Consider the following 15,494-nt stretch of genomic DNA (forward strand, 5'->3'; position numbering starts at 1 on the left):
ATTAGATTCAATCAAGTTAAGTAAATCTGGCTTACACTTACTGGTTTCTCCAACATCGCCTATCCCGCCTTTAAGGAACCGGCTATGACTTAGGTCTGGGATGAAACGTTGGGATGACGAGTGATGCGTACTGCATACCCTGGGGGTTCAGCGCACGACGATGAAGCTGCGTAGCGATTCGTTTTCCGAGCGCAGCAATGAGGCTGAATTGCACGCCTGAGAAACGGGTCTCCAAGTGGACATGGAGTGAACAACTAATGAAAGCAGTGCTGACAGAAGCAGAGCTAGAGGACATGATAGATCTGTTGAGGGAGACTTCCGTATCTGTACCCGAACGCCTTTTTAGTTTCCATCCGACCCGATGTTCGGCAAGATGGGAATAGGGGACCTGAGTGCGATCGATGGGACTCACAGTGAATCGTGCAGACAGCATGAGCAAACTGATGAGCCCTGATACGATCGGTAGTGAAAACGGTGACAGACTTTACTGGGAGGGTGATTGGATCTGATTTCCCCCCCCCCCCCACAAGGGATGCGACATACTGTACAGATAACATGTACAATATCCATTACCTGAACTGTGTTTAAACTCGTACCTGGTAAATCTTGTTGAGGATCCTATAAAATGAGAAACCACGGCATGACAGCACCAGGACCAACTGCGAAGTAACCTACTATACTACAGACATTGGCCTTCTGCTCTTGGGACTTGGGGTGGTGGCAAGGCAATGAATCAAGTTAAGCTGCGATTCGCTTCGAAAACTTTGGGCACCAATATTCAGCAGGTTGAGAAGTTGGTACTAGTTTCATTGTGAACCCTGCTCCACACTGCCCCTCCCCCCCGAAGTCCCCCCCAAACAGGACTACCTCCCTCAGTGAAGGCCTTGCTGCCCCTTCCTCAACTCTAGACCCCCCCAGTCAGGAGTACCTGTTCTCCCTCAGTGAACACCCTGCGGCCGAAGCTCCAGGTGATGCTGGGTGTCGGGTCTCCCATGGCTTCACAGGTCAAGGTGATCTGCTCCTCCAGTTCGGAGGCAGTCTGGTTGTTCAGGAACTTGATCTTGGGCGGCACTATCGGAAACAGAGGCAAAAAGTGAGACATCATTATCAGCAGATGTACGTTTAAACGGAGCCACCGCTTGCTTGCCGTATGTGCATGGCTTTGTAAGATGAACCGACAGTAAAAACCAACCGGTCAAACCATTGTGAAATTGGAATCGTGGATCCAAGATATCCATTTAAATTGTGTGGCAAGATGAAAATCAAAAAAACAATTTCAAAAGGTGCTAGAGACCATTATGGTGTTGTTTCTCAGCAGCTACGGTCAGTGTACAGTACTGCAGTTTAGATCTTACCGAACACATTCAAGCTGACTTCCTCCTCCTGCTCGCCTGCCTTGTTGCTGGCGATGCACGTGTAATCTCCTTCATCCAACTTCTCCACATTCTTTATCGTCAACTCCGAGCCGTCTTCATTGAGGCCGAACTTATCGTCCGTTACAAGGACAACGCTATTACTGTTGGGGAGAGAGGGGGGAAGGGGGGTTAAAGACATAAGAGGTTGCCTTTGGAAGTAAAAAATGGCCCTCTTTAATCTAGCAAAATCCATTTCAAAGAGCTAGAAAGGGGATTGGTGTACAATCGCAACAGCACTCTCTACAGCTTCGCCTCTGTTATCTAAGAAATAAGACATCTTTTATTTTGCCTTATTACAATAACAGGGACTGTGTCATCCGTGATTCACAAAGGGTGCCCGCGCAAACCACTGCATAGTGATAGTGTCAAGGCATTTCTTTGCACTCTTGAACGAGCAGCTCCTTCGGAACAGCCTGAATCTCCCCATTCAACTCCCAGTCGGATGTGTGCGTGTGCTGCCGGTTTGGAGGTGGCGTGGTTCCTCATCTGTATGCTGGCAGAAGCAGGGATCCCGGAGAGGTCTCAGACAAATGACATCCCCGTCAGCCGCTCGGGAAATAATTAGCAAATGGTTGAGCTTCTCTACTCCTCCACCTCCCTTCTCCTCTCCTCCCCGGCGAAGCGTGTCTCCTCAACCTCTCCTCTCCTCCCCCGCTAGGCGTGTCTCCTCAACCTCTCCTCTCCTCTCCTCCCCCGCTAGGCGTGTCTCCTCAGCCTCTCCTCTCCTCTCCTCCCCGGCTAGGCGTGTCTCCTCAACCCCTCCTCTCCTCTCCTCCCTGGCAAGGCGTGTCTCCGCGCCCTCTTCTCCTTCTACTCTGCGTGGAGCAAGGTGGCGGGGGCGTCCCTGAGCACCGCGTGGGAGGTCTCTTTCGGAGGACGCTCACTCTCGTGCTGCCAGGATCAAAGACAGCTCTGGCCACCTTCAAGCCTTCTAATTATAGGAAGTCAATACAGCTGCTGAGTCATTTCATGCTAAACAGTCCCCTAACACTGCAGTAGTCATATTCACTCTCGAATCCAGAAACTATTCTTGTGAGCCATAAACTACTCTAATGTTCTTGTGTTCTTCTTGTGCTTTCTTCAATGGTAAATGGTTAATGTTGCACTTATATATACTGTAGCGCTTTTCCCAAAACGCTTTACAATCGCTTCTCATTCACCCATTCACACACACATTCACACACACATTCACACACCAATGGCGGCAGCTGCCATGTAAATTGGTAGCCTGCTCATCGGGAGCAATTTGGGGTTCAGCGTCTCACCCAAGGATATGTGGACAGGAGGAGCCGGGATTCGAACCGCCGACCCTACGATCATTAGACAACCCGCTCTACCTCCTGAGCCACAGCCGCCCCCAATGAAACAATGAAAGAATGATCTCTCAGTGAGAGCAGACGTACCGGGCCCAGGTCACTGTGGGTTCTGGGTAGCCGTCGGCGTCGCAAGCCAGCGTCACAGACTGGCTGATGTCTGCTGTAGCGTTGACCTCCGACATCCTGGTCCGGATGGTGGGCAGTACTGCAACACAGACACAGACACAGACACAGACACGGCCGCAGTTTAGAGGCAGTATAGATGCTGTAGAAGTAGATCGATCCAGTCTACGGTGATTCTGCATGGACTTTTACGGGGGGAAAAAAAACTGACCTGGCAATACAGAACGTAGTTAGAAAAGTGGACCCCCGTCGCGATCTCAAACAACACAATGCTTTGGCGCTTTTTCTGACACACTAATCAATGCAAGATTGTAGGTGAGGAATTCAACTTAAGTCAGGATTTCTACTTCACCTACACATTGCATGCTGGCTCCTCTCTATCCTTCTGCACTACCTTTATAAATAATTGTATGGCAGGGTCTATAGCATAAGAGCCTTAGCTATTGTACTAGGATTTTGAACATGGTACTATGTATACTGTATGTATATTGTATTCTCTTGTGTACTAGGGCTGCACGATATTGACAAAAACATACATTGCAGCAATATACTTTTTTGCGATATATATTGCGATATGTAAAACAAGGCGTGGGAGCCTCCGATTAGTTCTCGTCATCTTCTCTAATCTTGCTAATTGCTACGTGTGCTGTCGCCAGGCTTGATGTTCAGCCTTTCGGTAGCCGAAGTAACACCAAATGTCAGACGTTGACTTCTTTTAACCACTAAATCGTCCCCTTTCTCTGTCATTGTCATTTTATTTGACTTCCAGCGGGGCAGGGCTGCTAAGCATCATATCAAAACTCAACTAAAACTAACTAAAATTGTGATTGGTCTGAATCATTCATGTTATGTCAGAAAAACTACCATATAGTGTTGTCACGATACCAAAATTACAACTTTGATACGATACCTGCTAAAAATATCTCGATACCGATACTGAAACGATACCACGGCACAAACCTAAAACATCAGGAGAAGTAGGCTAATGGAATAATACAATGTCAGGTGTAGTCTACTGATCTCAGTGTTTGCTGTCTGTTGAGGCGGAGCAGGAATGTGAACTGATTAACACAGATTGACTCATTGATGTTATGAGGTTCCCCAGCTATTAGCATTGGGTTTAAATCTGAAATATTGCCAAATAGGCACTTTTGCTTTTGGAAATCCTCCGCCACCGTCTAGAGTAACCGACTGAGCAGCCCTCGCCCTTTCACTTTCCTTCCAGAACGTTCTTTGCAAACAACAAAAAATAGGCAAAACAAAAATAGGCTATATTCTATACAACATTGATAAAATAGACTGAGTTTCCTAATTATATGATTTATAAGACTGATGACTGATTGCTTCCATACATAGCCGCGGGAGCGTATTTTGAGCAGGATGCTGCTGACCAAAGTCCAGCCCAATCTCTCTAAAATGCACGGTTGCGCAGCATTGTAAAAAGTAGGCCTATCTGTATTTCATTTTGTTAGGATATTCTATTCGATTTTAATACGTTCTGCTATTCTAAGATGTTCTATCCATGTTATTCTTTTATGCATTGTAACAGTCAAAACGCAATTTCCAAAAGGTCAGAGTAGAGAGATAGAAAAAGCCATCTGGTATCGATAGTGCGGAAAGTAGCCTATCAATACTGCAGAAAATTAGTATTGAATTTTGAACTCTCATGACGTGTTTGAGTTTGACTACGTAGCAGGAGAGAAATTACAGGCCCAGCGATGTGACTATTGCGCAAGCGCACATAGCAATGGCGATGCGTAAACGATATATCGTACAGCACTACTGTGTACCATTCCACTATGTAGATTTTCTCAGATGTTTTTTATATCTGCCATGTCCTAACCTTTGTATCCACTAGGAACAGCCTTTAATTCCTGGCAGGGGGACTGCCTTTGGAAATTAGCCTCTGGCTATAATTGGTTGGGTGCATTTACATTCTATGTGCATTTTATGTTCCATGGATGTTCATCAATGTGCTTGTTACTCTTAACAAATAGAAAGAATGAATGAATGAATGAATGAATGAATGAATGAATGAATGAATGAATGAATGAATGAATGACATTGCAATTCGATATGTGGATAGAGGCTGTGTGGTCAGATAGAGGGCGAGTGTCAGACGGACGAGAGGGGGCGGATGTTGTGCTCACCGTTGACGATGACCTTGATCATCTTGAAGTCGACCTCTCCCCTGGCCATCACCCGAGCCTCGCAGGTGTACATCCCCTCGTCTGTTTTCTTGATGTCTCGGATCTGAAGGTGGTTGTTTTCCATGATCCTGAATCGAACTGTGCAAAAGCAAAAACAAAAACCAAATAGGCAAGAGAAGAGAGTTACAGGCGTACACTTTAACTGGTATTGGATATGTACCCTGTAACTGGTATTGGATGTTAGATGTACCCAGGAACTGGTATTGAGTAATAACATAATAAACACAACCAGCAGGATTGAGTTAGACTTGGAGAGTTGAATTACAGGGGAACACTGTTCTAACCCCATCGGGGAACCTTACTGAGACACAAAAATAGAACATGAGTTATTTCAGTCTTGTGCAACAAAAAAAGTAGGGGAGGGGTAACATTTTCCTGAGTGGAACCACATGGCAGAGCCCTCAATTCAGCAACCAAATGAAACAAAGCCTACTAAGGGAAATTCTACATCAACCTTCTTTCAGTAACAGTGTGTGTTATTATATGCTGTAATATTAAGCAGCATTTAATTCAACATTGTGCTGGCTTATTGTATAGTGCCACTGTATTCCTGTATATAAAAATACATGTCCTGCATGTCAGCTGTGTGCTAACATGCTTCAGCTACTACTACTAGATAGATAGACATCTATCTCTATCGTATCTATCTATCGTATCTCTCTATCTATCTATCAGTAGCTAAAGCGTGCCAGCACACAGATTTCCCCTTCACATTTACACTTGTGAGCATGCTCACTACAATAAGGATAAAGTGCATGCAAACCACTAACAATACTTGTATTACGTTAAAGCCTTAAGTACATATTTTGCAAAGGCTTTTTCAGTTCAAACACCTGGCAGCCAGTGTAAAAAATATTGCATGGCAGCCATATTAATGCAAGCATTCTTTTGAAGCCGTGCCAGATGGAAATGTATGTTTGAGAGGGTAAAACGCTCTTGAATTCGTTAACCAAGCATTTTAAATAGCGCTCTCTCTCTGAGCTGTGAAACACATATTAGCATGAAAAGAGGAGTTATAATTTCAGCTACAAGCCTGTGCGGCTTTGATATGAAAAGGTTAACCGAAGCAATGTGGAAAGTGGTATTTACATAAGCAGTTTGGGGTTTCAATCTCAGCTACAATTAGTGGTTTTTCCAGAGAAAAACACATCCCGGTCCAGAGAAAGAGAGAGCGCCACACACCAGAGTGCTGCGGTCACTCTGTGCCTTCCAGCGGTCGAGGAGGGAGGGGTCTTCTAAGGTTAAAATAGTCCGGTCAAAAAGGAAAAACAAACTCCATACTTCTTCCTCCTGTGAGAGATCCCATTTGTACAAAGTACAAAGTCTTCGGACGGACACCCTCTCTCCACTGACAACATAATTTCCCCCTTTTGATCAGAGAGTGGCCTTGTTTTCTGTTCATGCTCCATCCATCGCTGTATGTAGGCAACTCTTAAATTACCCAGAATGCACAGCTGTACTGGTGTGTGGAGTAAGGGAACAATGAGTGGGGATCAAAAAGCTTGGCAGAGAGGATGAAAGCCAGAGAGGACTGGGGGGGGGGGGGGGGGGGGACTACACACACAACCCATACATTGGCACCCCTGATTCCCTCGCTGTCTTACCGTCTTTGGCGACTTGGATCTTGGTGCCTTTGTGTTTCCAGATGATGGTGGGAGGAGGTGAGCTGACGACATCACAGATGATGTCGGCTTCGTCGCCCTCGTTAAACTCTTGCGGGGACGGGGAATTCTTGAAGGTGATCTTTTCTGTGAGGTGGTAGTACAGCGGAAATATTACAGTGTGTTATCAAACCTTGGAATAAGAAGGCGTTTACACCTCAATTATCTGGCATGCAACCTCAAAGTGAGGTACAGTACTTCACTCTTGCACCATTTCATCTCGACTTGTTGTTTATGAGTCATTATTCATTGCTGTGATGCTGGTTTCTATAAATGATGACGTGTTTGGAGAGTTACAAAAAAGTCTGTGTGGGAGAATAATTGAGTTAGACAAACACGTAGGAAGACCATAATTAAAAGTATTTCAAATGATGTACTGAAAGCTAGCTAATGTGAAAGACATGCTTTTTGATTATCCACGCTAATTGGGGTGATAGTGTATGGAAGTGAATCATTGCGATATATGAAAGGAAAATGAAAAATCTCTCCTGGCCAGATTCGCCTAAACAAAGACAAAAAAAAACAAACAGACCTGATTAGTGTACAAGATAATGACATATTCCAAGTAAGCACACGACCGCCACACTTACCAAAGATTTTCACGTGAACGGTTGCCTGGGCCTCCTTGACCCCACTCTTGGCCACGCACTTGTAAATGCCGGCACTGTCCACGTCCGCGTTGTAGATGGTGAGTGTGGACGAGGACTCGTCGTTACGACTCACAAAGATGTCCTGTCTGTTGGGGAGGATCTTCTCGCCATTGGGGGCGAACCAATCGATGTCGTTCGCTTCTCCGACAACTGCGAGACAGATGACAGGAGGAGAGCAGAGGTGTTGGTTTGGAAGATGTACACGCGCGTGTGTCTGTGTGTGTGTGCGAGCGCGTGCACGTGTGTGTATACGACCCAGGTGTTCATTCTCTTGTCTGCAGCTGAGTGAGTAAATAACCTACTGCTACCTCGAAAGCAGAAGCTCCTTCTGAGGTACGCATTAAACAATATTAGACATCAGTCAATAGGAACCCCCTACCGCCAGAATATCTCATCAGTATGTACAGTAGTCATCACCGCAAGGTGAAAATCAGTCTGACATTACAGACAAACCTAAAACATTATCTAAAAGCCAGGCCCAGCACCACCCAGCATAAAGTCTAGCACTCCAAACAAGGACAAACTGATGTACTGTAACTGTAAAAACAGTAATTCGAGCTGCTGAGCAGCACTTGTTCTGGAGATAAATGAAAAATATATGAGTCTAGCTTTACACATACAGTATACAGTATGCACAAACTGGTGCAGGCATATGTTTTCCTGTTAACTGCTACAGTTAGGAGATGGAACACGGTTTATGGTTGTGACATGGCCACAGCTCTTTTCTGTCCTGGCCACACAGTGAACTGACCACCGACAACAGGACTGTTCATATTTCACCATAGGCTCAAAACTCACCTCTTCAAGAAGTTCTACCAGGATTGTCCCTCCTAAGCACATATTGTTTGTTGTTATTTACTTTTGCACTTAACCTTAAGCACTAGATTATACACTTAGTCACTTGTTTAGAAAGGAGATGCATTTGTGAGTTCTGGTGAATAGTAGTACACTAACTTCGAATGTTAAATGCAATTATGTAAGTCACCTTGGATAAAAGTTTCAGCTAAATGACTAATGAAATGCGAACAGCCAAAGACATGCAGTGCTGTTGCTAACTAGCCAAATAATGAGTCAGCTGTATTGCTGACAATTGAAGATTGAGGGTGGATGTCATATTATTGGTTGAAATTGCTTCAGTCCAACTACTGTACGTAGAGTAAGCACACTTTGTTTTACTTCAAAACGTGGATGTTGATAGAATACTGTGGCAACCCGGGGCCCTCACAACCCAAAATGGCCACCTGTGCCACAAAGTGGCCGCTAGCTGTGGGACTGCAGTTCCCAGAACCCCACAGGTTGTGGGTAGGAGAGCTTAATGACTACCTGGGCTGATTGTCCACACCTGCCTCAGCAATCCGCCATGTCCCCTCACCAAAAACTGGAAAACCCAGACCAGAAGCAGCCTGGGAGAAGAGGGGCGAGGCAGAAAGCATGCTGCCTCATGTGTGGATTCTGTTTGAGATCTTTCATTTGTAACACTAAGGGTGTATTCACACAGACTCTAGTTAGTGTGCACCAAATGAGCTTTGGGCCCGAGAGCGCTTCGTTTAGGCCTGTGTGAACACCGCAATCGCACTCAGGTGCGCACCAAAACAGCCGCACCGAGACCCTCCAGAAGGGGTGGTCTCGGAGCGGCTTCAACTGAATTCTTGTGCGCACCAGTTATGGTGTGTAAGCGCGCTCTCTCGGACCGATGCAACTACCTTATAAACCATTATAAATTTGTTCTTCCCGGGAGTTTTTCATGACGCTCTTGCACCCGCCCCCAGAAAGATATTGACCAATGACAGCACTGAGCCTTTTCATGTGACTTGTGGTGCTGCATTTGGACCAGAGTAAAGAAAGTGCTGTGTGAAAGTGAACCGCAGTAGCTAAGAAATGAAACAATGTATCACTTTTGCTTTTGGTGCGCATCAATGGTGCGCACTAACATATGTGAATACGCCCTAATTTAAATTTATTAGAGAGACAACCTCTGGCTAATTTCTGCAACTTGCTTCCCTTGTCTGTGTGCCACTGCCATTTTGGCATTTGTGGTCTATGTAAATGTCACAGGTCTTTGTGGAGGTTTCATCAGTTTCCACAAAATGTTTGTTAAAGGCACCACAATGGATAAAAAACTAAACCACAGACTAAACAATACAACTAAGGTACACACTCAACAAGTGGAGTTCAAAAGACAAAGCTTAACAACTTACAAGATGGCACAGGAAACACCAGCCACAACGCACAGCTACAGCAAATAATGAACAGACAAAGAACAAGAGGGGAGCTACATGTAGGCTATACTGTACAAACTAACCACAGGTGTCCTCTCAATCAGAGTCAATTTAGCCAGTTGTAGTCCTAGGGTCCGCTATAGGGCTTGGGAAAATGTAGTCCCAGACACAACCATCTTGTTTCTACACAGGTGTATCTATTCTCTGATTGCATAGGATTCTATGCAGTAGAGCCAATCAGACAAATAGATACACCTGTGTAGAAACAAGATGGTCGTGTCTGGGACTACATTTTCCCAAGCCCTATTGGGGCGGGGTTGCCAACAATACAATCTCTGATTTGTGGAGACATTGCTGTTGCTCTATAGGATTGATGGTAGTGTATTTTTCCTGTATGAACAGCAATAGTTTGAGGTGACAAAAAGGTCAGACTTCAAAATATTATAAAAAATTCTGTTTTTGAGATTAAATTCTGAAAAAAATCACACTACATCTGTTTTATCATGACATTTTGGAGATGTATTGAGTGAGTATTTGCAGTAGCTACATACAGTCCTGTTTACATTAAAACATTTTGATGCGGTGTGGGCTCAATTTTTGATATTTCAAAAATCTGTTAAGATCGTTTGTGGAGGACAGTCTGCAGATGTAGTGTAGCAATTGGGGTTCAATTGACCAAAAACTGTGGGCTTGATAGGTTTTACAGTTTTTGAGAAAAACAGAGTGATGGACTTCATAATTCCTGACAGTGGCATATGGAAGTTTCTGCTCACTTGGGCCAACATGTTGCTGGTGGTTGCAAAGTGAGTGCACGTATGGCTGATTTGTTATGATGTTTAAACTTTGGTTGCTGTTGCGCCACCATCAGGACTATTGGCCCCCAATGCCAGTTGAGGATTTCTGGCATAGGGCTGGACCTATGTGAACATTTTGGTGATTTCTCATGCATAGGAAGTCAGACTTCCTAGGAAGAAGAAGATTCAGAATATTGGGAAATAGAAGAGGGGCCGGCAGCTGAGGCTGCCCAGCCCCTAATAAGAATACATTATACATAAATATAATTAACAGTAACTAGATCATCCAGTAAACATGACTTCAGAATTTCCATCTAAATATATAAACATCTGAACAGTATTCCCAATGGCTCAGTGTCAAGGTCATGCGAAAATCAAATCAAATCAAATCCCACCACAAAGGTTCATTTTCCCTCTTAGCCCAAATGATATATACTTTCAAATGAAAAAGACATGAATTGAAACTATGGGATAACAATCTGTCCTTCTCGAGAATGTTGTTTCTCTAAACCAGGGGGTGAAGCCGGGGTACGTCGTATCTGTGGAACGCATTCCTCTTCATTCGTGATGGAATAACGACACGCCGTCGAGACATTGATAACACAGAAAAAAAAAGTTCTGTGGCTCTTATTTTTTCAGTCCATAGACCTCCGCTCTCAGACATACTTGTTTTCACTTGGCCAGGATTGCCAGCAGCAGTGAGCTGACCGGCTAGTAGTGGGACCACTTTTGAGCTGAGGCACCCATCCAATGGGAACTCTAACAGCATAAGGGCTGGGACGCTCGCCCTTTGAGCACCACTGATCTGAACGGAACTCGCCTAATTACCCATAAGCAAGATCATCATAGTTCCACCCTGCACTCTGAGTGGCTTACCTAGCTCTTTCATTGAGGAGTCCAACAAGTGTCTTTTACTCGCTGGGCTCCGGACATCGTTTTCAGTTCCCTTGTTGTCAAGCTGTCTAAACGCTACTGGCACGCGGCCCTGGTTTGACGACCGTTGCTGTGGCGATGCGGTATGCGGCGCACCTACCTTCGCAGAGGAAGAATTTGGACGCTCCCACGCTGATCTCTCCCTGGGTCGGGACGATCTCCACCTGGAGGGAGGCTGGGAGAGAGAGAGGGGAAGGGAGGAAGAAGATAACGAGGATGAGTCGTTTGGTTTCAAAGGGAGGGGGGTGGTGAGCGTACGAACGTGAGGGGCAGGCGGGACAGACTATAAGGGCAGGGACTTCAGCATGTTCTGTCAGCGTGAGTTTTGAGAAATGCACAGCTACGTCTTCGGGCAGATCCGACAGACTTTAATCAGAGCATACGTAGAAACACGAGGGGCAATCCACATTCCTAACTGTACAGTCGGTTCCACAGAACTTTGCCGCTTTGTAGGCTCGTACAATGACCGCAGGCGAATATATTTCCGGGACGCAGATAATGACGTGTCTATTGTATGGCGCCTGGCACAGCCCCAGGATGGCTAATGCATTAAGCATTCTGTAGCAAGGTTTACTGTGATCAGTGTGAATAAGCTTTAAGGGTCCAGAGAGAGGACAGGAGGATGGTATTCACATATAACTGATAAGAGAAGAGAGGTAGGCAGTCTTTAAATAACTCCCGTAGTGTTTTTTTTAAACATTAAAATCACTATGGGAGCTATTTAAACAGTGTGCCGTCCTCTCTTCTCCTATTCTGGATATTCACACATGTATGTGATGTGGAACACGTCGCCATGGCAACCTTGAGTACTGTCATATTCGCTTACTGAAAAAAAACCTCACAGCAAATCTAGCTCTCTGGCTAAATATGACAATTAAGGCGCCTATTGTATAGAGTGAAATTGAGTGAAATTACGAGCCTCTTCCAAACGTATTTCGATACACGTTTCCCGGGGCTCTTGGACGAGTCGATGATATTTCACAATGGGGCCGAAAGCCTTAATTGTCACTCATTGCTAATGAATGCCACCTGACTGAGCTATCACAGTTCTCTTGTTCTTTCTTTGGAAGTCAGGAAATGTAACGGCATCAATCAAAGTATATGGGCTTGCCGGAATTGCGCCTAATACAGTACATTTCATCTTTCTGCGTCGGCTGAAGTCGGTGACAGAGATGAGATTTAGAATTTCTCCGGTAGAATACAGCTGGTGTTTGTTCTCCCCTGCACAGCCAAAAGCCCAACTTCGTGAGAGACAGGAGAAATATACTTTCAAAGTCACAAGACTGCGATAGACCGCAGGGATTTACATGTTAATACACTGGAGGGCTGCAAAAGGAGAAACTATAAAGAATGTTCTGATGGCAAGGCGTGTTAACTGCTAAAAAGTTTCACTCTTAAATAAACAGATCTCACATTTGTTCTGCAAAGATTGACACCAAGAAAGTGACACTGCGAAGCATGTGAAACAAGGAATCTTGATTAGCATACAAACCTACCGAGACTAACAACAGTGTGAGACATGAATTGACTACCCCCTGAAACTACAAAACAACAACAACAAACATCTTTACATTTATTACACCGGGAACACAAATCACACGGTGGGAGGCGGCAACACCGAACACACACACACGCACACTCACACATAATGACAGGGGCGTCCACCAACAAAACTTATCATCTCCTGCTCTTAACTCATCTCGACGTCCTTCCCCCGAGGGCAGCCGGGAACAGACAGTAGGCAGGGTGCATGCTGGGACGCACCCGGGGACCAACCAAGTGCTCCTGTCTGTCGTCGTTTGGGACGGACGGTGTTTTTTGGGGGGATGAAACCCTTGCAAACACAGGGAGAACATGCAAACTCCACACAGAAAGGCCCGGAGACCTTCTTGCTGTGAGGCGACAGTACAAGGTACTGTGCCACCGTGCCACACGTGAGATATTTTGGGGTTCAGTGTCTTGCTCAAGGACACTTCGGCACACTGCCGGGTAGCTGGGATCAAACCGGAGACCTTCTTGACCCCAGCCGGCCGTTCTACCTCCTGAGCTACGGGCTGACTTATTCTGATACCCGTTGGAGCAATCACTAATTGGCCATTTAGTCGATTATATGCCCCCCCCGCTTCCAGCCAGGATGTGAGATACATGTATCGGAACCAGGTTCTGAATGCTATCAGGCCGACTGTGTCCGAGGAAATGCGATGAGCAGATACAGAGACTTTGTCTTTCTTGGGTAGGATAATAGGAGGTTGTTATTCTTCAACTGTGCGGTTTTCTGGCAGACTACTCAGAACCACAGCACAATGAGCATTGTCATGTTTACGGTGCCAGCTGATGCTACTGTAATACTATCAACAAGTGGTTGACAGCTGACAGCACAGGAACAACACGGAGCAACGTTACTCTTCTAACAGCCTCTCACAGTGTGACAGTTAAGCCCAGCACTGTTAAAATTCTGCCAGCATAGCGCAGGGGACATATTAATAGAAACCAAAGAGACCTTTCCCTGTTTCTGGCGGCTTTTGCATTATACATTACACACTCAGTGACATTCTTCAAAAATGCCCTTCAGCATTGCACCTTACCTTGTAATGAATTACTGGTCATTCTCCGTAGCAAGATTGGAGGTTTGTAAAACCGTAGGCCTGAATATATGGGCTTCTTGTTGGAGGGTAAAATAAAGCTTGTAAATCTAACTGGCAACAGAGAAACAATTATTTTTGCTACTGTTTGCTCATGCACCCCCACTATAGTTTTATTATATATTATTGGCTTGGAAGAGATTGATGAAATTTAAATCAAATCAACATCCAATTCTATCCTCAAACTAATAACGCCTCATATTGAAGTGTTTTCTTTTCATAACACATTGTGTCATGTCTGATATTAAATCTTTACCATGTGTTCTTCCGCCTGTTGAAGACTTTAAAAACTGATATCTTCTTAAAATGTTGTTGGCAACAATGTGAGATTCAAAATCCAAACGATGATGCTGAAAGAGTGGAATATATATTGCCTTGGAAGACTTAACTGAAATCCATGCTTAAATCTTCCCAGTGATCTACTGAGAAAGTCATATGAAGGCATATTCGCTGGAAAGAAGTGGGATTCTGCCACACAAACGATGTGGGCTTTGTTATAGGGAAACGCACAGGCCCTGGAGGCGTTGGAAACAGAACTGGCAGGTTTCCCTGCGCTGGTATGAGCTATACTGTGTGAAACATGTACAACGATAACATCTCCTATTTCCTGCCGCACCAAGTCGGGCAAGGACAAAGGCAAAGCCGCACCGCAAACCCAAACGCTCACCCTGGACACAAGAGGATATAACCGGAATTTATGGACAATGTCACAGACTTAAAGCCAAGTGGGTAAAAGGGCTGTTTACAGGGCCGTTCTACTCCACCAGGACATGAGCTATTTTTTGAAGCTCTTACTGTGGGCGCAGCAAAAGTGAGGAAGCCATGTCCTCGCTGTACAGCAAGAAACAAATAAGCACGGAATGAGGCGTAAGATCGACCTTCGCTACTGCGACGCCGGCTGTCGCTACGGTTTCCGTCGCTACAGTTTCTGTCGCTACGGTTTCCGCCTCCAGGGTCCTGAAAATACTGCAGCCAGAGGGAGGTCCCTGTGTGCCAAGCTGCTCCGCTCTTATTTTTTATCCCTTAATAACGGTGAAATAACCCCAGCAATTGTTCTGGATCTGCACCTCTGAACTGTGTGTTCGGGAAAAATAGAAGTACAGAATGTGAACATGACATTTGATTTGTGTAGATGACAGAGCCGTTGAACTGCAGGGCCGAGGTGAGCAGCATATACCATAAGGCAGTTTATTGGGCAGCTATAAATGTCTGAGGCCCCAACGGATATCTCTACTGGGGCCAAGGATCAGATGTGAGACTGCCTGTAAAACTTGCCTGACCAATTAAAGTAAAAGCTATTACTCTAAGAGTTAAACGTGTTAACTGCCTCCTCATTTGCATATCCAACGTTAAATTCGATTTGACAGATTGGATAAAGGTTAAATTTAAATTAGATTAAAGCACAATCAGGGAACTGTCCTATGGCTAATAGCTTTTAATTAAATAAGGTTTCTGTCTACCCTGGAGAGGACCGACAGCAAATATATTGAACAAGAAAATATATTGCCCCATAATACAGCATGAAAGTTTC

The 15,494-nt window shown here is 45.0% G+C and overlaps 1 protein-coding gene across 1 annotated transcript in view; it reads right to left on the reverse strand.

The window, feature by feature from the left end:
* Positions 1 to 15,494, reverse strand: part of ncam1a (neural cell adhesion molecule 1a) — a gene marked incomplete at both ends in the record, with an annotated part of 207,112 nt that overhangs the window by 51,950 nt on the left and 139,668 nt on the right. The window contains 7 exons of the mRNA XM_084437495.1: positions 929 to 1,071; positions 1,356 to 1,516; positions 2,819 to 2,936; positions 5,005 to 5,142; positions 6,669 to 6,812; positions 7,316 to 7,525; positions 11,422 to 11,496. Coding sequence (XP_084293621.1) covers positions 929 to 1,071; positions 1,356 to 1,516; positions 2,819 to 2,936; positions 5,005 to 5,142; positions 6,669 to 6,812; positions 7,316 to 7,525; positions 11,422 to 11,496 — 989 coding nt within the window. The remainder of the gene's footprint in view (positions 1 to 928; positions 1,072 to 1,355; positions 1,517 to 2,818; positions 2,937 to 5,004; positions 5,143 to 6,668; positions 6,813 to 7,315; positions 7,526 to 11,421; positions 11,497 to 15,494) is intronic.

Source organism: Borostomias antarcticus (genome assembly GCF_949987555.1).
Source record: "Borostomias antarcticus genome assembly, chromosome: 1".
Lineage (NCBI taxonomy): Eukaryota > Metazoa > Chordata > Actinopteri > Stomiiformes > Stomiidae > Borostomias > Borostomias antarcticus.